This window comes from Achroia grisella, unplaced genomic scaffold (genome assembly GCF_030625045.1).
Source record: "Achroia grisella isolate CSIRO2021 unplaced genomic scaffold, CSIRO_AGI_Agris_v1 utg515, whole genome shotgun sequence".
Taxonomy (NCBI): domain Eukaryota; kingdom Metazoa; phylum Arthropoda; class Insecta; order Lepidoptera; family Pyralidae; genus Achroia; species Achroia grisella.
Window position 1 is genome coordinate 1,232,760 of NW_026712908.1, and position 26,978 is coordinate 1,259,737.

The 26,978-nt window shown below is 32.3% G+C and overlaps 4 protein-coding genes across 5 annotated transcripts in view; 2 read left to right on the forward strand and 2 right to left on the reverse strand.

The window, feature by feature from the left end:
- LOC131846981 (dedicator of cytokinesis protein 3) overlaps window positions 1-5,084 on the reverse strand; it is a 69,467-nt gene extending 64,383 nt beyond the window's left edge. Inside the window, exons 1-3 of the mRNA XM_059196407.1 lie at window positions 4,884-5,084; window positions 2,984-3,067; window positions 2,373-2,566 (exon numbers count right to left, since the gene is read on the reverse strand). Of these exons, the coding sequence (XP_059052390.1) occupies window positions 2,373-2,566; window positions 2,984-3,067; window positions 4,884-4,920 (315 nt within the window). The 5' untranslated portion in view covers window positions 4,921-5,084. The remainder of the gene's footprint in view (window positions 1-2,372; window positions 2,567-2,983; window positions 3,068-4,883) is intronic.
- LOC131846990 (transcription elongation factor 1 homolog) overlaps window positions 1-26,978 on the reverse strand; it is a 380,500-nt gene that overhangs the window by 340,556 nt on the left and 12,966 nt on the right. The gene's annotated exons all lie outside the window — the stretch shown is intronic.
- LOC131846988 (uncharacterized) lies at window positions 5,863-7,088 on the forward strand. The gene is made up of 2 exons (XM_059196419.1): window positions 5,863-6,380; window positions 6,828-7,088. The coding sequence occupies exons 1-2, from the start codon at window positions 6,195-6,197 to the stop codon at window positions 6,936-6,938; spliced, it is 297 nt and encodes a 98-aa protein (XP_059052402.1). The 5' UTR covers window positions 5,863-6,194; the 3' UTR covers window positions 6,939-7,088.
- Window positions 23,028-26,978, forward strand: part of LOC131846982 (rho GTPase-activating protein 100F) — a 48,916-nt gene continuing 44,965 nt past the window's right edge. For both annotated transcript variants that reach the window (XM_059196408.1, XM_059196409.1), the window contains exon 1: window positions 23,028-23,114. In XM_059196408.1, coding sequence (XP_059052391.1) covers window positions 23,028-23,114 — 87 coding nt within the window. The remainder of the gene's footprint in view (window positions 23,115-26,978) is intronic.

Genomic DNA, 26,978 nt, shown 5'->3' on the forward strand with positions numbered 1-26,978 from the left:
TTAATATTTAAATGAAAATATATGTAATAATATATACCTATTTCCATTTTATTTTCCAGCTGCATTATAATTACACCCACTTTGTAGTGTAGGTAAATAAACGATTTTGTCCCTTACTATGTATTACGTCGTATGATGAGATGCAAGTATTTTCATTACCTTCGTCGAAAATCATATGCATTAGTTTAGATTTAGAATTAACAACAATATGTCACAACATACAAAGTATTCTCTAAACCAATAAAAGCCGTCATCGACGACATCCATCCTGTTCTGATAAAGATAAAACTGTAAGTGGTATGAACAATAATTCTGATAAATAAATAGTGACTATTAAATAATAGTCCATTAATAAATAATCACAACAAAATAGGATAACTGTAACTGTGTACCGCGCTTCTACTTGAAAATTTAATGAATTTTGTGCCTTAGTTCTTAGGCGAATATTTCGTTACAGATTCGATTCCTCATTGAAGCATAGCTCTTATATCTCGCTCAATTTTGTTGCGTATTTTTATGTCATTGGAATGATATCGTATGGTTTTGTATGTGTTCAAGTTAGTCAGTCTCGTTGAATATAGATTAGTTTAAAAGTCTAGTTAATTTTTTCAATAGAGGTTAATTATCTTACATCTCAAACAATAACAGACTGTAGATACTTTAAAATAGTTATGTGCAATTATAGTCATGGTCAAAATGACGCTATTATTTCTAAAACACTGACATTGTGTATATATAATAGATCTGTCGTTTACTCTCATTATGCAACTCGTGGCCTAATTGAAGGCAGTACATTCAACCGACTACAAAAAAGGAGAGATGCTCAATTTGATCCATACTAATATCAAAACGAGGCAGTGAAATAGGAATGAACAAAAACAATATTAACTTCACTATCAGTATAAGGCTATAAATATATAAATAAATAAAAATATTATCATATTAAAGGGATAAAGTTTGTGACTTTGAATGCTCGGGATAATCTACGGTATAACTAATCGGAAAATTATTTTGGTGTTAGATGAGCCACTGGAGCTAACCCATTTATAGAAGAACGTTATACCTATAACAATATTCTACGACCAATAGGAGTGGAGCTGCAATGAATAATGTTGTAATGCGGAAGTGTGGCATAATTGAAATTGCGTTACATATTTTTCTTGCGCATATTACGCGACGCGAGTAATATTTGGCAACCAATCAAAATAAACATAGTATACCAATATTTCTTTATCGATTTTCCTGTTACTAATTAAAACATCATTAATGCAGAATGACGAAAAAAATTAAATAATTATTTTTGTATCGATTTTTCTACAAACTCTGTACATAACATTTCTATGACTAATTCTTCCTACAGACATACAAAACGGATATGGCCGGAGATGTCCTTCAACCTCGCATTGTGCTTTTAACAAAATACATATGTAATTATCTATACATATAAATAAAATTGTAATGTCTGTTTGTAACATTGAAATAACAGAATTTTACTACATGCATATGAACATAAATACGGTACATACACCAAAATAACATTGTCTGTCTGTTTGTTCAGGCTTATCTCTAAAATGGCTGGACCGATTTTGACGGGACTTTTTTTGGCAGGTAGCTGGTCTAATAAGGAGTAATTTAGGCTACTTTTATTTTATAGAAATAAAATAAAATTCCACACGGACGATGTCGCGGGAACAGCTAGTAATAAATATAAATATCGATATAATTAATAGAATTTCTCGATTGTTTTAGTTTTAAGAAAAATACATTGTCTATTGTTCTTAATACGGAGATGACCTCTATGGTTTAGCAGCTTAGTACACTGCAGGTTCGATGGCTGGCATGGTACAAACATTTATTTTATTGAAAAATATTTGATGTTTTGTATGTAAAAAAATCAGTTGTTGAATACCCATAATACAAGTACTGCATATCTTGAGACAAGACGCTGCGTAAATTATCTTGTGATATTAATGTTATTATTATATAATCTAATCTAGAATATTGATCGTCAGATAACAATTTATGCCGAAGTCTTTTGAAGGTAATTTGTAGGAAGTCATCTAGGGTTTTTACTTTTGTCTGACCTATTTCGTCCTATTATTGTTAACAAAATAAATTAATTACGTAAATTACGGTGTGAACAAGTAAATATTTGATAAGTATCTAAAAATTTTGTGTCATAGTATTTGTTATCAAACTCGGAAACAACTTGACCGATTTGAATAAAACTTTTGGTGTGAATTTGATAAGACTGAGAATAAGTCATATGATATATTTTATACCCTTAGGTGACAAGGCTGACCCTGTCCAGAAATTATATTGCAAAACAATGTTTTTCGGGTCAGCTAGTATTATTATATTGATGTACCAACCACATAGAGCTTTTTCCATAGTCGTGCCCATTCCCGTAACACACAGGCTATTTCTTGAACAAGAGGATCTTCTTTGAGCTCGCAAACGGCGGCAGCTCCAAAGCCTTTAATGGTGCAAGGTCGAATGCAGACCACGCAGGCAGGGAAAATGCCCCACGCTGATCTGTTTTTTGTACTAAATCCTCGGTACCAGGCTGAAAAAACAATACATGTGTATGTAGTTTTGTTATCACTAAAATCTATACTAATATTAATACAACAACTCAACTGTATACTGGCTTGCTTCCAATGGTCACGGGTTTGAAAGTGTTATTAAAAACCATACTCTTTAGCTTTATATATATAATAATATGAAAAATACTTTCTACATTTTATAGAGTAATACTTCAGATAGGTTGTATCCTATTTGACATCCCATTATGACCTTTAGTGGAAGAAAAAAATGAAAAAGGTAAAGAAAGGCGGGGGAATGCAGAGAGTTGGGGATAAGGGTGATCATACAAAACAGAAGCACTTTGTCTTTTATTCATCCATTCTAATTTGTTACTTTCATGATGGCATAAATAAACCTAATATAAATATGATAATTACAGAGTGTGCTGTAAAATTACCTCCATTTTCTTCTAATATCTGTACTGTTTCTCCTATTTCAATTGGTAATCCTGATCGCACATCTCCTTTCCAATTATAAACACCTGTAAAGATAAAGTAAATATTTTGATAGCAATTCTTATCACATTATAATTAATGTTAATGAATGATTTAATTATTAACTTTGCTTTTGATTGCTGCTTTGATTTTGTGCATTATTGGCAAATAGAAAGATAAGATACAGGGATTGTATTTTAGTCTATTGAACACATAATTATAGGATAACAGTAAAATATTTTATTTTACAATTCAACTGTTTTAAATCAAGCATTTTTGTATAGTTTTTGGAACTAATGCTTATCCAGAGTTACATGAGCAGATTAATTCTAGATTCTGTGGAGAGAGAAAATATGAGTGTTGGTTTGAAAAGATTCATATAACATTACACTATATGTCAAAGGTCTTGGTATCTGTATAAAATTTCTCCCCTCATGATTCTCATTTACACCTAACAAATAATAATGCATCCCTCTGTCGTTCTGTCTCATAGTTTTTATTTGTAAGTTATTTATTAAAAATATAAGAAAATGTTTTGTTTACACACACTTAATTTGCTATATTAATTATTTAATAATTTTATACCATTGGACTACGGGACTTCCCATTAAGTACTCACACTTTTTTATTTGTTACATTAATTTTTTATAATTTTATAAAATAAATTGGGACTTCCCCTTTTCATAGATACCAACATCAAAAAATGACACATTGTGTGTCATTATTTTTAGATTAATTCTTAATTTAAATTTGAATTGCAACCCCATGATGTATGTTCATAGATTAGGCAGTAAGAACATGTTTATAATCAAGAAATTACCAAGAATTTGATCAATGGCTATCTGAGATTAATCTTGACTTATCTATTTACTCAAAACTGATATGATTACACAATAAAGGATTATCTATAAACAATTGGTAGATAAGTGCTGATCCAAATATTAATACACAAAGCATTATGACTATGGGATCAATGGACTGTAAATTAGTTGTTATAGATGGTCTAGTTAAATTGAAATCATTATTATTCATTATTTATAATAAAGGAACATTCATGTTTACACTAAATATTTTTTTTATTTCTAACCCACATTTAAACTAGTGAAAACTATTATATTGTTTAATAATTAAATTAATTAGATTTAAAAATAAATGAATTACTGTGTGATTGATTTCATACATTTATTAGATAACAATCCATATAATAAAGGGAAAACCCTTTTAACATAATGCTCACATAGACTTAATAATAGCCTAACTAATTAATACACAATAATTATAAACAATACTGAGACCATTATTTCTAACTATGCAGTTGATTGCAGCCTTCTTGCTAATGCCCAATAAATAAAATAAAAAATTAAATGATGCTGGTTAAAATATATATGTTATTGTGCACATTTCTGTTTAATTATTAACACATTACAGAGCTCAGAAAACTCTGTAGTAACTTGTAATATTAATCCTTTGTAGGAAGAAAAGTTTAATTTCTTTGTGTTAATAGCAGTTTCTTTACTCAAGTACTACAACAATTAAAAAGCCTATAGCAACAATAATACAGCAGTAAAATTAAGACTGCATATATATTTCGCTTCTGGATTTTTAACAGCACAAACATTAATAAATATACAAGTTTTTAAAATATTACTGCCATAAAAACAAATGTTGCATGTTTACAGCAATGGAAAACAAACCAAAATAATTATTAGTGTTTATGCTATTACTATTTTAGTATAAATGGAATACATGTAATAATTTATTGCAAAGAAATTATTAAGTTATTCATGACTATTTGCTTAAAATTCTTGTCATGTTCCCAATTTCCGCTAAAATACTGATGCAGGATGTCGTATTATTACTTACCGACAGCGAGTTTCGGAGATTTTAATGCAATCCACATGATTGAGATGTGGAAATTTTGACATCCACTTATCTTCCTATGATACTATTATGGAAACATCACAATATAATAACTTTTCTATAAAAACCCATGAATCTTGCACAAAAATAATATAAAATTATAGATTGGGGATACACACAGATTAATGATAATAAAGAACACGGTTCTGTTCAGTTGACAGTTTAATATTTACTATTGTAGAGTAGCTAACAAAGATTTGGAATAATTACAACTGACAATTTCACCCGACAGAGGGCACCATCATATTTAAACTCAAGAAAAGGGGTTATAACATTATCAAACATGTTGAGTCTCTTGGATTACTAATCTATTAGAATTATTAATGAAAAGAAGCTATTTATAAATTATTAGTATTTAAATAAACTAACGGTATGGGTTTAGTTTCGCCTAAAAACCGGCACAAAATTAAAATGGTTAATGCGGGCCCGTATTAACCCATAACCCAGATGACATGATATTACATATATTTTATATTTTTTATTATCTTACTCTGTGGATTTGAAGCAGCAGGATATAAATAAATAGGAACCAATTGGAATTCAAAACAATTGTACTTAACACTGGTATATTTATAATTTTAATGTAGGAAATTAATGTAGGAATTTAAAACTATAGCTCTAGTGTACTATAGATATTGACAGAATTGACGTCATGGTACTATTTTAAGCAGAATATTTATAGCCTGCGTTAAGCTTGTTTTTTATTTGCTCATGATAAGTATCCGTATAGTATAATGTAACATATATAGATGATTTTGATGTAGGTATTTTCTCTTAAAATATTAGAATTGTTTCTCTTAAATACGACCACAGAACAGTCTACATCAGATAAATACGGCTGCCAAATAAGTTGAGATTTCCGTCATATTCATATATGAATATTAAAAATCAAAATCTTTCAATGTCATTCATTATCTGACTGGACTGTCAGTTATAGTCCGATATAATGAAAACGATTTTTGTTTGTTAATTATTTTCATTCCTTGATTTTTACTTCATTGATATTTTTATTTTATTTGACATTTCTGCATTTAATAATATAGATAAGTCTCCGAATACTTATTTCTTAATGTACTTCGAGTGTTTAAGATAAAGACTAGTTGTTTTCAATTTTTCATATTTGTAAACTGTTTAGTAACCTGTTTATCATCATTTTATTCTTTAATTGGTGTACGACTCAAGTAAAAAACATTAGTGCATTTAAAATAATACTACCTGTTAAGACCCTCGGTTGGCAACTAGAAGTTTATTGAAATGTCCGACGATTTTATACCACTAGGTCAAAGTACTCCTCTTCATCAAAAATGGCAAGGCCGTAATCACAATCAGAGGTATCAAAACTATCAAAATAATCGACATCAAAATGGACCAAATGGGCAAAGACGCACTGGTTATAATAACAGGTTCAGCAATGGTTCTCAGAGGAATAATAGTTACGGGGTAAGCAGATATGATTATTTACATATACAAATTACTTAAATAAAGTATATTTATATTATATGTAGGAACAGTATTTACGAATTAAGCTCTGTGACACCCCCTTAAAATCATCTTGGTTAATTTCAGGTGAATTTGTCATGATAGGCTAACTGATATGACTACATACTCATACTGTCATCCATTAAAAGTTTTGGGTTTGTCTTTAATTTAGGACCCCTGTACTATTAGCATGAAGCTTCTCTATAAACTGAATAGTAGTTATCATCCAGCCTTAATACTATTATTTGGCCGGATACTCGATAGTTACTGGATATCCGTTTTTTCTCTACTATGAAATGAAATGAAATGAAATTTCATTTCATTTCATTTAAATCATTAATGAATGTAAATTCACCATTTCATTATCAATTATGAAACAGGAATAAATATGATGACTTAAATTTTTAGAGTGACAGCAACAGCAGTTATGGACATGATAATCGAAGCAGCATTGATGCATACCTTCATCCTGCCATGCTCCAAGATCCATGGAGCCACCTACGACAGAAAATGAAATGAGTGTATTGTACCTTTAAGGAAAATGGTACCACACATGAAGCTGCCTGACCACGGAACACCTCAGTTTTTGCCTCAGGTTCTTAAGATGTGGAAATGTATATATTAATGTATATTTAAGGAATAAATGTTGTGTTGTTAAGAACCTATTGTTTTTGTTTTTTTTTGTAATACTGCTGTTATAGGTATTTGATTTATTAATTTACGAGAAATCAGTGTGCGAATGTTGCAAACATTATATGAAGTACTGAGTATTGGAGGGATATAATTTAGTATACACTCCAATACTCAGCGAGTTTACAATTGATATTTTTTACTTGTGGCCATGTCTTGCCGATTACATTAGAGAATTTAGTCACATTCTAGCCTAGAAGTTCCACTGAAATGTAGAATTTGAAAAGCTTAACCAAGGTAAGTAAATTGAAAAATTCTGCAATTATAAAAACAACGACTGTAAAGCTACAAAAAAAAATTGCACCCAACTCACTAACAACTTACTATGGCAAAACTAAATAATTTAGTAAGATTTTGTCGCAGCATCAGTACTATGCAGTAAGAAGTGCGATTAAAAAATATAACTATTCATGTATATAGGTAAAATTAGTTAATCTTGCAAAACACTTCATTTATATTATTATTTGCCCTAGAACAAAACCATAGCGCCTTCTATTATTGTCACAGTCGCCATCTAGTGAGCTCAATTAGAAACTTAGTTACTATTTTACCAGAGTTAAAGTCATCTGCGTACACACAAGCGGCTTGCTTTATAAGCTGTATTTCGGTTGTGGGGTGAGATTAGACATCTTATTCTGGAATGACAACTTATACCTAAGTGGTGTCACCCGTAAGGTGTCAAATGATAACATGATTGCCATACTGCTGTTCATGTTCATGGCGATAGTTACCGCTTATTGTCACGAGAACCGCCATTACCATTCCAATTAAAACAAAATAACCCTCCTTTCAAAAGTTTAGAGGAGAGATCGCTTTTAAACTGTCAAAACTCTGAATCCGTTTTTATTAAGAGTAAGTTGAAAAGATATGTGCAAGAACTACTGACTATAACACTATAAAAATATTATTACATAAAATTTGATAAATAATAAAACATGCAATACTGTAGAAGACCTGCATCACATAGGTATTAATGTAGTGTGTACGAGACTGGACGGCTTGATGTTGGTATGTACCCCTTTATACTATCTGATCATGTATCATCGCCAACAAAATTTTTGTTTTCATTGTATAGTAGAAGATAAGATTAGTAATAAGATACGATGGAACTGGCATTGCCATATGAAATTTTAAAGTCCCTATATAAATGTAAGAATAAAAAAAAAGTTTAGTGCGGCCTTCGTATCTATGCTGTGATCCAGGGACAACGGTGCCTGCTATAAAAAAGAAGTTTAAATTGCACTGTAGCTGCATTGTGTACCAGGCTGACCTGACCAATATCAAGAGCCTGCGAATCGGTTATCGCCCACTTTTAAACGATCATCAATCAAATCAATTCAGAACCCAAGTAACACTCAACGTCTCTCGCATTTATCATGTGCTCCAACAATCCTTTCATCCAACACAATTCGGTGGGTCACAAGCTATGACGTTACTGTGGGCAATGAGGCAGTGGATGTTGCAGACGGGGAGGCGAGTTGGCCGCATAAGGCATCTGAGTACACCAATTTCCCTTTGACTTACGCTAAGACTTTTTATAAGGGACACTATTGTCCCTTATAAAAAGTCTTATAAAAAATCTCGTATATTGTGGCAAATCGGATCTATACGTATACGCAGAACACACTTAAAAGCAATTGGCCGCTGAAATATGTGAAACTAAGGGAGGTACCTACATACGCAGATGACTTCTTACGATCTATCTCGTGTTGGTTATTCCATAACAATATATACTCTATGGAGCAAGTATGTGGAGTATTCCAAGCCTGGAAATTAATAACATTTCAAAGTAGGTTTACTATGCAAACAAATGCAAAATAAGTTTTCCAATAATGCTGCATATAGGTAAATATAAATAACATAAATATGCAACATTATTGGAAAAGTTATCGCGCATTTGAACAGAACTACCGTAGGTCCGTTGCATGAATGTACATATAGAATCTAACGATGGCTAGGTCATATAAAATTTGATTTATATATCTAACAAAATAAAAAAAGCCGTCGAAATGACAACTACTATAATTTTTATTTAAATCGTGATTTAAAATAGCGTACATTTTTCGTAACACAATAGGTATATCTTCTTATTTTAAACCTAATTTCATTAACATCTGTTCAATTGTTTAACCTTGACAAGTTTAAAAGTTAACTAATAGACAAACACATAGATATACCTTTCAATTCATAATATGGATATGGATTGCAACTGTTACCACAATAGATATATTGACAATGCATCCTGTGTAAAGAGTCCAACAATTTTATTGAATGACTTAATACATATTATTAATTTTATAAAAGCCGTAGTATGTTCGGTTTCCGTCTATCTACTTGTTTTATTCAAATTTTAGCAACAGTCAGTCGTAAATAATTAAAATTATTCACCTCTATAGATATAGATAAACAAACTTGTATATTACCCCTATTTCTAGGTATCCATTTATTACAAATGCAGAATACCTTTTCCAGTAACCCATACTATTATTATAAAAGCAAATGTAACTGTGTCTGTTTGTCGCTCTTTCACGCCAAAATTACTGAACCGATTTAAATCAAATTTCGTACAGAGATAATCTAGACCCTGAGAAAGGACATAGGACTACTTTTTAATGCGAAAATGTTTATAAGGGGTTATTGAAGTATTATTATTTTTAAAGGTAGAATATAACAATCAGTTTTAGGCTATTGATTAAATATAAATATATATGACATCAAAGTTTGTAATTTTTTTTCACTTAAGATGGTAAAATAAAATATACGATGAAAGTTTGTGTCGATATTGGTCACTTTGTAGCTAGAACGATGTCATATTTGTAATATAAATTGACTAAATAATTAAAAATACGATCCACGATCACTATTCCACTCGGACGAAGTCGCGAGCACAGCTAGTGTTGCATATAGATGAAATGATAATAAATAAGGACAACACTGACGTCGGTCTGTGCATCACCGTGCAGCTTCTACGAGCGGGTCATACAATGTAGCCAGCGATATGAGTGAGGTGAAGGTTACCATATAAACGGTACGACTTGCTGATAACAGTAACAAACCGGAGAGCAATCAAGGAACATGAACGTCTGTATTGTCATTGTACTGCTGGTTGGCGTGACTTACTGCACGGGTGAGTACCTACTAATTGCTCTAAAATGTAAATAATAATATTTTTCTCACTTAGATATAGGTTTTATGTGCCTTGTTTGTATCTAGAAGAAAAAATAATTTAATCTTAAATTACATGTCTCTTTGGGCTTAAGTTTCTCTATTATATTTATTGAGTTCTTATTTAAGTTGTATTTTGATGTGTTTATAGTAATATTACAGATAATTGGTAATATTATTGGAATCTCTTTTACAAATGACAAAACACTTTGAATCTGGATAAGATTCATGATGAAGAAATTACACATGATGCGATGTTAATACTCTATACTTATAGTAGTCCTTCTTAATCTTCAGATAAGTATTTCATACCCGAGATCTTTTGGATTTTTGTTCCGATTTTAAGTTGCTGCTTAACGTTATTTTTGATTGTTACTCTACTCTTACTCTTGTTCTACTCCTCTATATTTATACTCTGGATTTGGAAAGTTATTATGCCGCACAAACAAATTTGTCTAAGGGCCGGAAAATTCGAAATGAAACCTTACCTACTTTACATTACCTAGGAACCGAAGGTCTCAAGGTCTAATTGAAGGCTGTACATTGTACATTCTCATATACTGAGAGATCCATCCCACTAGTGGGATGATAATGGGTTGACATAATACTGATAATGATTTACCGACTCCACAATTTTCTTAATATGAGAAAATATAGATCTTTGTGAAATAATTTTTTATATATTTATATGAAAATTGCGGTTATGGAAAAACTATAAATTAATTACTACTTATGTAAAAACATTTCTTTCTTCTGCATTTTGAATGACAATTTTTTTTTTCTATTTCAGAGGAATGTCCATCCGGTGAATATAACCCAGGTCCGGATTGCGCTTTTGAAGAAATATGCCCTTTACCAAGTGCTCATTCACAGCGAAGCCATTATTGCGACTGCTGGTGTAATCCAGGCACCGTAAGAGACTCTGTAACTAAAGTCTGTGTAGAAAAGTGTCCTATTTATTCTCCCTATCATTTATCTGATGGCAAATGACGTATTATATAAAAACAGACAACTAATATTGGATTGATGATATACTCATATGTAAATAATTGAAAAATTAAACTTATACGCCAAAATAAATTGTTATATATACCTATCATATTTATCTAGTCATACCATTAACGATTTCGAGATAGATCAAACTTGACAAGCTTATAGAAATTTTTCTACAATCAACGTAAGATGAATTCTCGCTTAGAGCAGGCCATGTCCTCTAATGCTGACCATAATTTATAGTCTAAATTTATTCGAAGTACAAGATGTTCTACTACGATCAACCTAAGATCATTTATGTTTACTCGAAGGGGTTCTATTAAAGACGATAAGAAAATAAGTTACTCTTTTTCTCTCTATTTAGCATAAGGTTTATATATTTAAGATTATATGAGAACCCGTCGTATATTTAAAATATACCACGAATAGATACTAAAAAATCTGGTTTTTGAGAAATTTAACGTTGGAAACAGAATACAAACCAATATGATGATGTTTAGGTATTCCAAAGTCAGAGACTTTTGTGATATGCCAATGGAGAAATGTAAGAAACTACTACTAGTGTTAAGCGTATTTCTTGATAAAACATAGATAATAAAGTAATATAATACAGACCATACTATATTAGGTGTATAATACATATTTGTAATACATTCCTATAAATGTCTCATTCCACTACATTGTTTAGAGACATCATAATAGGATGTAGGTAAATAAAATTTGTTCTCACGATTTAATTATTTTTCTTAGCGATGGTTACAATTACTAGTGAATAATTTATTTTTTATCATCGCTTTATACCTACGTGATAGTTCTATGGGTTTTCCAACAATTGATATTGTTTATTTAGTTAAGGCTGATGATGTTCAATGATACACATAGGTAATAAAAATTCAATTGAAATATATAAACAAGTAACTGTTTAATTTCTAACCGCTGTATTCTGAAATTGCCTAAATGCTTATAAATTGCTCATTACATAACTCATACAAAAAATCGCAAACGGTATTTTAAGATGTAGCATCATTCATCACACACAAGTGCCACAGCTCGACTACAGAGGTCGACCCCTAGTGTGACGTCACATGTTTTCCAATTTTACACTAAATAGTAAACCAAGTGTAAACTCGTCAACAAAACAATTTAAACCGTATTTTTATACTCATGAAGTTGAAAATAGAATTTGAAATGTAATTTCCCGAAATTTTGGACCCCTTTCGCCCCATGTCACATTTTGTGAATCCCTTCCTTTCAATGTGTGACGTGACGTACTTCATGGATTGTAGCCAGTTTGGCAGCCTCATAAACCAAGACCGTACTAAACTGACCTGAGTGCTCCGATCAACGAAGTAGCTATATTTATTATGCACAGAGAACTAGTAAATTAAGTCGCAACAATATTACTATGCAGTAAGAAGTGCGGTTAAAAAAATATAACTATTCATGTATATAGGTAAAATTAGTTAATCATTTATAAAATTTCTTTCCTATTATGTAGTTTGCACTAAAACCAAACCATAGCGCCTTCTATAATTCTCACAGTGCCATCTAGTGAGCTCAATAAGAAACTTAATATTTTACCAGAAGCAGAGCTAGAGGTAAATTGTTAAGTCTGCGTACACACGCAGCTTAAGGTATACCTCACCTATACCACCCGCAAAGCAGCTTGCTTTGTAAGTTGTGTCGGTTGTAGGGTGAGACTAGACAGAAAAATTAAGAGACATGATATCTTAGTCTTCTGGAATGGCACCTTATAAGTTTACGGGTGTTACATTATAACATGATGGCCGCACTACTATACTACCGTGTCTTCTAGTAGGTACTGTGTGTGTGCTACCGTACTGCTGTTTATGTCATCTAGGCGACAGTTACCGCTTACCGCGTCCTCTCTGGATCCCTCTCTCTCGTCCACCCTGTTTAATGATTTTGATATGATGGGCTGATTGCCCTGACGGCATATACCGCACAGAAAAGGCAATTAATATTCATCCGTCAAAAAAAAAATACGACCATATACATTGCATTAAAATAAGGAGCAATATTAGAAGACATATGGGTAATGCTCTGTATTGCTATGAATCTGATCATCCGATTTTAATCCGCCACACCACGCTTCGATATTGCTCTTGAATTAAATGTCGTATGCAGGCCACTTAACATCTAAACTAATTAGGTATCTACGTCATATTTATTTATATAAAATAGATAATTTATTAAATTATTTGTGTATCTAGAGAATCCACCGTTCAGACTAAGTGCGGTATTAATTACAGAAATCATCAAAAGATAAGTAAGAGAGTAACGTTTAAATAATTTAATTCTTATTATAAATAGTTTAAAATATAATTAGCTTACGTTTTCTAATAACACGAATATAGGTACTATAGGTACGTTGTCTATATTGATATCTGGACATATCTAACAACTAAATATCAACATGCACAAGGTTTAACTATTTGTTAGATTAAATAAAAAGTCACCCCTTTATAGATTCTGTATTAAAAATCGTAGGTGTAAGGATGTAGCGGAAAGGTGATTGCTAGCATTTTTATTTAATTTATACTTTATTAGGTCCATCTCTACGCGGCTCCCTTGGAAAACTTGGTGCTTAAGCAACACGAATTTCAGTCAGCGACCAGTCACAAAATCCAAAAAGGGTGCCACTATTTACACGCTCAGAGTGGTCGTTTTTTTAAATTGGCGGTTGCAGCCGAATTTGTAGTGAGTGAAAATCTATTGTCTTACTATCGTATAGGGTTTTTATCTCTCAATCTATAGTAACTCTACATTTTATATGTGCAGAATAAAAAGGTATAGGGAAATAAATAGTTTCGTGGCCGTCGTTATCTTACTTAACATTCGATTAAATAATCTATGAAGTTTCCTATTAGGTAGTTAGGTAGTTATTTCTTCTAATTGGTTTAGTATAAGTCCTGAGTATTTATCTACAGTTTACTCAAAACATTAACAATATTTTTTATTCTTTCATGTAATGACAAATAAGCTAAAGGCCTACCTGATGGTAAGCTGTAACCGTCGCCTATACAAATATGGAAAGCATTACAGACATTACACTATAATGTGACACTTGTGATACCTCATACCTAATACATAAAATACCTAATGTGACTCATGCGTTACCATTCCAGAGTCTAAGATATCATGCGTTTTATCCTGTCACTGCCTAATTACACCCTACCACTGAAAAAACAGCTTAAAAGGTCTTTTACTTAGGACTTTTTATAGTCTACCTCTGGTTGATTACTCCATACATAATCAAGCCTGGAAATTACTTCTATTTCTAGGTACTCATTACATGCAGAATACCTATTCCAATAATGTTGCATATAGATGAAATGATAATAAATAAGGACAACACTGATGTCGGTCTGTGCATCACCGTGCAGCTTCTACCAGTGGGTCATTAATGTAGCTGGCGATATAAGCGAGGTGAAGGTTACTATATAAAGGGCAAGACTTGCTGATAACAGTAATAATTTGGAGAGCAATCAAGGAACATGAACGTCTGTATTCTCATTGTAATGCTTGTTGGCGTGACTTACTGCACGGGTGAGTACTTACTAATTGCTTCAAAAAGTAAATATGTAGTAACATTTTCCCGACTTATAGTTTTTGTGTACCTCGTTTGCATAAGAAAATTTTAATTCAATCTCTTTCGGCTTAAGTTTTTTTCTTATTTTTTTTGTAAGTTGTCTTTTTGTCTGTATAAATTAACACGATAAAATCATTGGATCTCTATTACAATGTTACAAATGACAAACTATTTGATTCTGTATAGGGGATGAAGAAGTTATATGGAGATGTTAATAGTTTCTACTTACAGTAAGTATTTCTTATCTTTCTAAAATCAGAATCGGATAAGAATATACAGCAAGTATATTGTTATCCGATTCCAGATCCCAGATTGATGTTATTGATATTGTTATTCGGTGGAGTGATTGATGAATGTGATAATACTGCTCTATGTTATCCCCTGGATTTCGTAAAAGGCAACTATGGAACTTAAAAATACTGTTGTAAGAGTCGAAAATTCAAAATTAAACTTTAACTACTTTATCTTACGGAGGAACCGTTTAACACTCCTGTATAAATATAAACTAGACATTATCTTTTACTGTGAGATATGTTACTGAAAGACCCATGCCCAGTAGTGGAATGATGATGGTATGTTTATTTATTTTATTTTTCTATTTTAGGGGAATGTCCATCTGGAGAATATTACCCAGGTCCGGATTGCACATTTGAAGAAATATGCCCTTTACCAACTCTTCATTCACATCGAAACCATTATTGCGACTGCTGGTGTAATCCAGGCACTGTAAGAAACTCCGAAACTATGGCTTGTGTAGAACGAGGAAAGTGTCCTGTTTATCGTCCCTAACATTAATCGGATCGCAAATGACATGTTATATACAAACATACGACTGATATTAGATTGCTATACTCATATCTAAATAAATGAAACATATAATTTCTGTATCAAGATAAATTGTTATATATACCTATAAAATAGATCAGTGACAACACGCTTCTAATTTTTTTTACGAACAATGTAAGATGACTTCTGTTATTCGAAGTACAAGTATTCTAGTAGTCTCTCACATTGTAATAACTAAATATATATAATGATATATAATAAATAAATATTATTTCTATCTTTTCTCTAACGGCAAATTTCTCAAGAATTACATATTTTAAACTGCAATTACCAATATACTATTAAATTACTAATTATAAAAAATTGTACGCTGTACATTAAGATGTATCATCACATCACAAGCATACAAGCACCACAGCTCACATCGTCACATGTTTTCCCATTTTACACTAAATTGTAAAACCAAGTGTAAACTCGTCTACAAAACAATTTAAACCTTATTTTGATACGAATGAAGTCGAAGTATAATGTCACAAAATCAGAACCCCTCCCACCTCATGAACACGGGCTGGACTACAGAGGTCGATCCCTAATGTAACATCACTTATTTTCCAATTTTAAACTAAATAGTTAACTAAGTATAAATTTGTTAACAAAACAATTTAAAACTTATTCTTATATGCATGAAGTTGAAAATAGATTTTAAAATGCATTGTCACGAAATTTAGGACGCCTCTCACCCCATGTCACATTTAGTGACATGAGGTTCTAAATTTATAGATGGACCATTTTGGCAGCCTCATAAACCAAGACCGTACTAAACCAAACTGAGCGCTCCAACTAACGAAGCAGCTATTTTATTTATTAATCGGAAAGGTAATATATTTAATTAATTTTAGTCGCAACATCAATACTAAGCAGTAAGAAGTGCGATTAAAAAATATAACTATTCATGTATATAGGCGTAATTAGTCAGTGTTGAAAACATTTGATTCCTATTATTATTTGCACTAGAACGAAACTATAGCGCCGTCTATTATTGTCACAGCGTCATCTAGTGAGTTCAGTTGGAAACTCGTTTGTGAGTTTACAATTGAGCTCACTAGAGGCGCTTTTGAATATTACCAGAAGTAGACCCAAAATTTACCCACGCCGATTGGGGTATACCTCACCTATTTCAACCGCCAAGCTGGCTTCATCTATAGATATACGAGTATAGAGTAAAAATAAGAGAAGATGATATCTTAGTCTTCGGAATGTAAACGCATACTGCCGTTGCCATTCCGAGCATGTCATATCTTGTTAACTGTTTGCTTATGTTTAACTGTATGTATGACGCAGCTATACTTACTAGTGAGGTCTATTGCAGGAGAAGTAAGAGACGCTAACAATGTAACTTAAATATTAATGTTAACTTAATTAAAAAATACTACCGCTTGTGAAGAATATGCAACAACTTATAATATAAAATTACAAGAAAATATACCATATATGAGTAAATAAGAAAAAAAAACGACAAATTAAGTGTTTATTAGGAGTAATAAGGGCATGTGAATAATGACGGCCATTTCAACTTCATGGATTAGGCTATTTTAAAAGTAAATTTAACTGGATGAGAACTCTCATCAAAACTGGCGTACGTATAGCTAAAATATTCGTGTACATTAAGCAGCCCTAGTTTATATAATTGCGCAGGTACAGTAAACTAACAACATTAAGGAAAGAGACGTTATATAAAACTAAAATGTGATGTTACCAGTTTTTAGGTAGTATTATGTATAATTTCGAGTAATATTAATGTGTTAAATGAATTGTATTTATAAAAAAATATCTTTTTATAAACACAATATAATTTAGTAATCGTACACATATAACAATAATGATATATAAAAAAAACAAATAACAACTAACACATATTACAAAACAAACTGAATTTGGCACCATAGTAGTATAAAAGAAAATCTGGGATATAACGCTGCATAATCCAAGAAAATACCAAAACTGAGACAAACAATCATACTCCTGAATACAAATGTTTGTACCTTGTGAGCAATCGAACCTGGACCATCAGAAAAAGCGGTGTGCAAAATCGCTAGACTACCGAGGCTGTCAAATACAATATTATCTATGCACAATGAGAACAATTGCAATGAAAAATATTGGAAACATGAGGAAAGTGTGAAGCAAACGAATGAGCGCAGGTCAGCTAGTAGTATTGTACATAATGTGTGTATGTTACCTATTAAAACACTAAATACGCTATATTACGATAGAAATATAAAGCCTTTAATTTTAATTTCATAAAAATGTTCTTCTGTAATAGTTACTAGGGGCAATCAATATACCCCTAATGACATTATAATTGACCAATCACTAGAGTACCGCGGCTTCAGTTTAGTATTAAGTAATATATAATTGTCATGTCATCGACATATAGTCAGTAGTGGGAAATAAAATGATAACAACCTACGATAAGTTATGAACATTTCAAACCGTTTATACTTGGTTAGTACCGAACTAATCAGAGGTTGTACTTTGGGCACTAATAAAATCATAGAAGTAATTAAAAATTTATATAAAATGCTTAGTGTATACACGTATTAATCTATACACATAGTTATACTTGTGTAGATATAATACATAATAATAATAACAAAATTCCTGCACATTGTTTGTGTTGTAGGTGTTAAATAGAAATACTTAGATACATTTTTTGTAAATATTGTCTATGTATTAATACACAATATATATAGAAACCATTGACACCGACAAGACTCAGAACAACTCATGAATACAGATGTACCCAGGAAGAAATTGAATCCGCGACCATCAGCTGTAAAGCAGCTTGCTAGACCTATAGACCACCGAGGTTTATTTATACATAGGTATATACAAATAACAATAATACATACATGATACACATGGAAAACACACAGACCAATAATAATATACAAACACTAATACTCATGAATACAAATGTTTGTACCGAAGAATCGAACCCCTGACCATCGGAGGTTAAGCGGTGTATTAAACCTCTAGACCAACGAAGTCATCAATGTTATGTAGGAAACGAACTGACAACCATCAATGAATCATTAATACCATCAAAGGTGGTCGACTTAGTTATATACCAGTAATTTAAAGACAAAAGGTAATAAAAAAAGATAATCAATTTGTTTAATTTTTATAATTAATTCATAATTCCACTTGTAATGTAGTTATTATAAAGACCATAGTCACTGATTACTCAATTAGTAAAAAATATACGTAATAACAAGTTAGTGTTTCAGCGTGTACCTAATATATTCGCCCGCACGTTGAGACGTAAAACAAAAATAAAAATAATTTACTAAATTGCCCTAATCAATTCCAGTGCAGGGACACCACGCAATCTGTGAATTAAGAGCCCGTGCCGCGCTACCGTATTGTTATGCAGAGTTCTTTAAATTTCATAAACGCTTGTTTATATTCACTACTTTTATAGAGTGAACTTCTTAGAATTCCATGGATTCACCGTGCTGATGCCGGGTCCATAGTGTGGTGGAGAGTACCTCCGAATAGTTCCCGAGACTTTAGACCCGTGAGTAAGTTTAAGGGACGCCGACATACGTCAACACTCGCCTTCATCGCTCGTGTATCTCTCCCTGTCCAGCCAAATCTACTAGGCATCTACTAGTGCAGCTTTAGACACACGTCCAAGTATAGAACTTACTGTATTTCTAGATAGGCGAAGATGTTATTGATTTTCTTTATATATAATTGGAGCGGCAAACCGGCTTACCTTACCATCGTAAGCAATAACCGTCACCTATATACAATGATTATGTTATCACGTGACATTATTCACGGTTAGCTATCTTATCCTATAATTTCACTAGCTAATCTGAGCCTTGTACCAATATATAGCTTACAAAATTTTGTTTAGTTCTGCTTGGCGACTAAAATGGAGAGGGCTCCTCAGCAGCCAACTTTTTATAGTTTATCCCTGGTAAAAGATCTGTTTATTTTATAAGGCGTTATCATCTGTTTACTTTAATACTCTAGTATACTCTTGTTAGCGTAAACTATATTTTCCCTGTGTGTGATCAGTGGAATATGATAGGATCAATTGGATAAGTCGACACATTGTGGTGAATACAGCGTTGAGGTCAGTTATTCATATTCCTTATTATTTTTAACATTCCCCTTATCCTTCCAAACCTTCTTCTGTTTGTGATAAAATGAAACATTTATATAAGAAAAAAACGAAACATTTACGAATATCAGTAAATATTTTTAAAATATTTTGATATCATTTTTATCATAATTGGCAATAAGGTGGCACTGATTGTAATGAAGAATAGTACATTTCCACAGGCGGAAAGAAGAATCAGAAGGTCAGGGGCAGTTTGGCAGTTTCGAAATTTTTTGTAAAGAATTGTCAGCTGTCTAATTTACACTGTGATATTTTCTAGAGCAATATTACATACTTTTACATAAATATGTATATGATCTACGAGTCTGCAGCCTCAAAATTAGGTTTAACTATAAAATTTATTCTTACTACCATGTTAAGTTATAAAACTTACCTATTTTTATACTTTCTTCTATCAAAGTTAGCCTAACATGGTAAATGGTTAGAAGATACATACTGCTTATTTATAGCTTGAGTGAGATGATAATAAGAACACATAAAAATTGTAAATTGCAATTTTTATTTATAATGATAAAAGTCGTAGAATACCTATTTTGTCCCGTTTACGTTGAAATATCAGAATTTATTTTTACTAATTAATGTCATACAAAGATCTCCTGTGTTTAATGTATTCAGTAATTTCTATTGTAAGTTGGTCTAAAATATCACTGAGTCCCTCTATTCTTTAATGTAGAAATTATTTTACATATATGATATGATAAATGTCAGACACCTTGAAGCAACTCAATAATATACCATTTAAATTTCAGTTCGCGTGAAACGCAATTACCCCATACTTCATTCTTATTGTGTAATCGAGTCTGTCCTTAATATTAATTTGCCTCATGTCCCGTATATCAAAAAGCTTGTGAAATTCCATTAATTTAACTCGCAAGTAGAAACCGAGCGACGACGTCAAAGTATTACCCAGTGTCCCGACCCGTGTGTGGTTTGGGCCCGCATTGTGTGGTCCCCGGATGTCCCCGCAGCTGTATGTCGTACCTTATTATCTCTCCCCAAATGTATTTGACTCCTGGCTTTTGTAATTGTCGTACCTACAGTGCTCCTAATTACCGGTGTAGTAAAATGCTCCTCGACAAATTGAGATTCTAATGGATATAGCACATTTTCAAATATAAAGGCGAGTGGAATCATGTAATAAAGTAAAGATTATTACTTTTTAGATACAGTAACTCATTCATATTTATTTTTAATTGCTCAACTTTATCGTGACTTAACATTCCTTTTATACATATAAATACCTTATTTTGTCTTGTTTTGTATAGGCCTTCATTCTACAGGTATCATAAATTTAACTGTCACGTATGGAAGAGTAATTTAGTACTTGCTAATGGTAATGCAGTTAGGAAGAGATTCTTAGTAATAACAACAGTGCTAGCGATGTTGATGACAGGTTGACATCCACCCTATTCCCCAAGGAGACCATCGAGATAAATTTCTAGTGAATTTGCGACGATGGGCTAGCGGACCTGACCACATGCTCATCTTATCATCCTGCACTGGTGCCCCATATAGCGTATACCGTTATGCATGCAATGCAAGGCGGGTGCACTATACCATTATCATTCATTAAAAAAAAACATGATGTTTCATGCGTTGGTATTATTAAACACCAAACTGTATTATAATTTATAAAATAAATATAACGTACCTATTCTCTGCAAAGTAATTATACACTGCAGTAACATACACATTCTGAATACAGGTATTATATATTAAAATAATAAAAAAATTGGTACTAATCGGGTAGCGAAGAAGTGTTCGTTGTTCCATTATATACCAGAACCATTCACAATAATAAAAATATCATTACGAATGCATTATTGCTAAAATTATAAATTAAATGCATCTACTCAAATGACTATCAATATTTATATATTACCTACTAGGTATGAGCACCCCGTATCTACCCGTATTTGACGTCAACCAAGCATATTTAACTTTCAAAATGTAACTGAGTTCAAAATACGTCATAGATAATTATATTCTCATTCTCAAAATCTCGTTCAACCTCCTGATTGCGTAAAGATGAAAAGTTCCTTGCGTGTAGACCACTGGTTTGATTCTTGAACGGGCTTCAGGGTTTACTAAATTTGTTTAGGGTGTTAGTTGGCGTGATTAATTACATAACAGGTAAAACTTAGGGTCTGTGCAGACGAGGGACTTTTCTCTTATGGGAATAAATTCCCCATTGCCTTCGTTCACCATGAATTAGATATTGTTAGTTATGTTTTTCATTCTAACTTTAAAAACTAACTAACTTTACTGCCTGCGTTGCGCAGGATTCAGGTACGTAAATATATTTTACTCTTATTCCATGACTTTTACAGTAATTAAATATTTAATTGTTTGAATGTTAACACTATTTTTAGTCTTAGAATATCGTCATTATCAACTTACTGCAGTCCATTGCTGGACGTATACTAATAATAATTTATAATAATAATAATTTATTTATTTGCCTGCTACATACATATTTCCCAATGCACGCCATTAGGCATAATATTATCCTTGCTCAGTGAATATTATTTGAACAGATGGTTTCGTATTTATATAGCTTTAACTATTCCCAATTTTTTCTAGACTTGGGTAAACTGTCAGCATCAAATAACTTCTACTCACATGTGCTAAGTAATAATTTAGCCTAATTAATTTATGTTTCATATTTTTGTTGTATACAAACAAAATAACTTTAATTTATGTAACAAGAAACCCTAGTTTGCTATTCGAAAATTTATAAAGTAACAAATCTGTTGCTCTTCTAACTTGTCCCAAAAACGTCTCCATTTTCGATAGGACAGGAGTTATTTAACCGGAGCTTATCGGGCGATGTCAAAGGGCGATTAATAGGTCGTCTACTCGATCGTCGTCGGTCGGTGCAACGCGACAGTCTATCGGGCGGAAGTGGCTCGCACAGAATAATCGCATCGATCGCCAAAAAACTAACCCACATACGCACTGGCAGCGTAGCCGGAATTATTAATCGCGAGGAGTAAGGGGGCACAGGGTGGCGGGCTGGTGGGCCGGCGAGGGCGCAGGCGCGGCCGTGCGGCGGGCACTCCGCGAGGAAGGCTCGCGCGCTCCGGCCGCGTTTGACGCCGGCGTCGCGATGCGCGAGCAACCGGCCCCGCGGCCGCTCCCGCAAGCGCCGCGCTAACCTGTACCCATGCAGTGGCGAAAACTTACCAGGTTGAAGTCTTCGCCGGGCGGACAGTCGCGCGCTCGGAGGATGCTCTGCTGCGGCCGCAGGAAGGTAGGCTCCGATCGATAGCGCGCGCCGAAACGGTCGCCCCTCCCGGCCGGGACGCCGACGCCGTTCGACGACCCCGAGCGTTAATGCCTCGCTAACTCATGTTCCTCATGGATTTATTATTTCAAATGTACATAACTATGTAGCCGATAAGTGATCGGTATTGTAATGCTCGGCGTCGAAGTGCGGTGATTGTCAGTTCAGTACGCTACGCACAGTCGTAGAGGGATTCGTGCTACGGGCGATTTGTAGCCTTAGTACAAAAGGGGTAAAGTTTGAATTGGCAAAGATATTTATGGTTCATTACTTTCAAAGAATAATGGTTTATTGGTTGATTGATTAGTATAGTAGAACGTACGAAGGTTGTGGATAATTGTTATCATTTATTATCTACCACTATTTGAATCACTAATCAAAACCATGTTTTATATAAACGATTTGATACGAAATCAATGTTTATCTTTCCTTATCTAATTCCATTTCTTGAATAATACTTTCATGAGAAAAAATGACCTCGGTTTAAGTCATGAAAATGGATTAAATGATAGTAGAACATATATTAATTCATGGCTACTATCTACACGTCTTACTAAGATGCCGTCAAGTTATCTTCGCCATCTTGGTCGCAGTTTAAAAGCATTGTAGATGTAACTGAATGTAGTGATAAATTATACTCAGAAAAAGGTTATTCGTAAAGATATTTCTGGGTTAGTGAATACTATTTTCATAATGCAACCCCAATCACTCATTCAGAAGACATTTATCATTGCGCTTATCTCTCTAGAGGCCATTCGTCTCTCGACTTTTTCGCTTCTTTTTTTGGAATATCCTTTGCGTATTTATGTTACACTGAGTTCGAAATATCTATGTGGTTACAAGATTAGGAGAATAAAGCACAATTTATTAATGCGAGACAATATAAACTCACATAAATCTATACCAAGCTGCCTGGCTAACGTTGTAAACGGTATCCTCCATTTTCAGGAGGAACTCTTGCTTAGCTTTGCGAATATAATAGTTTGGTATCGTGTTGGTAATTTATGAATATATATTGAAAATATCACTTATAAAATTACACTGAAAAGTTATAAAAACTCGTGTAATCGTTTTCCCATATATGGTGGTGTTTTTTATGGGATATTTTCTCCATATTCCTACATTACTCAAAAATACCTTACCAGAGTCCAATCATACATCTTGACAGGGATAAGTGATACACTAAAAAATTAATAATATTAGTCTGAGTTATTATTATTATTATTTAATGAATGAATCTCTAAATGACTGAGTATGATTGTCTATAATTAACACAGCTCCATCTCGTCCCAAATTAAGCAGAGTTTATATTATGGCAATGTCAAATTATTAGGTATAATAGAAAATAACTTAACGGAGATATATTTTTTTGTAACAGCGTAACGATATTATTTCGATAAATATATATATTATAATAATAATAAGAAATTTATAAATTAAAATGTTCTCTACATTTGAATTTAGTGAGTAAGTTAAAAGTGTAAAACATTTGAGTATCCTCCGCTATTATCATCAAGGTAGTCTGTATATAAATTATTTAAAAAATAACAATATTAACATGTGAAATTTACACATTCTTATAGACACATCTTGCTGTGGTTCTCTTGTTATACAAATCCATTTTAACACTTAAAGTATTTGGTCATTAATTCTCAGATTAGGAAAATAGTTAGAAATAAATTACAACAAAAAACAACTAGTTTTGGTATTTATTATATTTACCTGCATTTTTTTATGTACAAAGGAATCGCTTCTAAGTTAAAATTGCTTACGGAATTTGTGGGGAAATCCCGATATATACTCGGTTTTAGCCCCTCGGCTCCGCCAAGCTACGCCAAGCTACGGCGCTACGCGGATGAGACTTTTAGAGAGGTCGCATGTACATACGTACAGTAGATATTGTATTTAGTATTTATTTCCTTACCATTTATATGTGTATAATATAAGTTTAACTAACTGTTAGCTTTTCTTTAAAATTAAAGAAGAGCTTTTCTTTAAATTTTAAAGATGTATTTAACGAGCATACATAAATTTTTCTTTGAGCTCAAATTTGTTTGCACTCCTTAGGGTTTTCACTAAAATTTAGAATATAGATTGTATGTAAAATATTGCTATTTATAAAGATAAACTGATGCCCAAAACTGAGATAACAAAAAAGATAAATGTGTAATTATTATATTTTCGTATCTACAATTAAAATAATTAATTACCATACGATTAAAAAATATAAAAGAATGGACGGTGTAGGTAGATAAGATAATCAGATAAATTAATTTATTAAACTTAAAATAAAGTCTTCTAGAGCCTAATTATTTCTATGACCTGTACAAACGTATTATGGACACATATAGCCATTATTTCATAGCTAAGTTTACGAGTACGCTCCTTATATGGATATCGTGTTCCACACAATCCAATCATCTTATTCCCGGTCGTTTTCTCCATTTTGCTCTATTTTCTCCACGTTCATATTCAGTACTTTCTTTAGAACATAGTCCTTGACAACAATTTATATTGTAGGTACTTATTACATCTATATGTTCATTACATTAACGTCATAATACCTATGTACATACGGTTCAATTAATCTACTGTCAGGAGTAGGTACGTGTCACATGTTCTCTGAAGAACCTTGGTATAGATTGATTGATTTAATACCTGAGTTTAAACTTTAGTGGTTAATCATCATTTCACTTGAGCGATATTTACACCTACTTGCTACCTTGGGACTCTATAGATACGTAGATATTATTTTGTTTCTACCTTTTTTAGCTTATCTGACTATTTTGATAAAGTACTATATAAGTAAATAAAAAAAAAAATTGTTTATGTTTTACTAATGAAAAACATTAATAATAAGAGTATTGATAGGTATTTTATGATTTATGGCCTCGGTGGTCTAGCGGTTTAGCATACCGCCTCACTTTCGGCGGTCAAGGATTCGATTTGCATCGGCACAAACATATGTATTCAAGAGTATGATTATTTATATAAATCTGGGTGTTTTCTAGGTATAATATGTATATATTTACGAAAAAAAAATTATGTACTTGTATCAGTTATCGTATTGTATTTACTTTGGTCTAGATGGCACTGTGTGAATTGTCCTGGGTATTATTATTATTTTATTCTTTATCACTGATAAGGCTACATAATGAAAATGAGCAAATTTATTCAAAAGAATATTTAGAAGAAAAAGAACAGAAAGTGTAAATTAAATGACATCTAACAAGGCATTGTTATGTATATTATGTAAAAAAACAATATTTTTACACAAAAAAATTGCATCGTGCACATTGTTAAAAATAGATATCAAAGCGATTATATTCAGACCACTGATCCAAATAAAGTCACTTCCAATGTGACAATTCACTAAGTCATAATAGATCTAACTTGGAAGTAACTTAGTTTTCTAGTACTCAGAGCATCAGATCATCCAGCTGAATTCACGTGATTTATCAAGTTGACTCCAATTGATGAACAAGCAACAACTTAGTACGAGTGTCTGGTGTCGAGAATCTTTGATTTAAATGTTTATTTAGGTATTGGATTAAAAAAATATTTATTCCTTATAGTATAACTAATAATGCTAATTCACGTAAAGGACAACAGCACAGGGTATTAGTTAACGTTTGTAATATGAAATATATAATAGGGGGTTCTTTATACACATACTAATAAATTAGTTTTATTTGTTGTCGGTAAGTATGTTATAGTGCTTCAAGTTGACTAAATTAGTATACGAATAACACATCTCCGAGGTTTGCTCTCCTAGTGCCATTTGTCAAATATAATATTTTTTTATACCTACTTTAACATATATATCTAACA

Excerpts from the sequence above, each read along its gene's own strand:
- LOC131846988 (XM_059196419.1), top strand. The coding sequence starts at position 6,195 with ATGTCCGACGATTTTATACCACTAGGTCAAAGTACTCCTCTTCATCAA. Across the intron at positions 6,381-6,827 it reads AGAGGAATAATAGTTACGGG|AGTGACAGCAACAGCAGTTA; the intron begins GTAAGCAGATAT and ends TTAAATTTTTAG.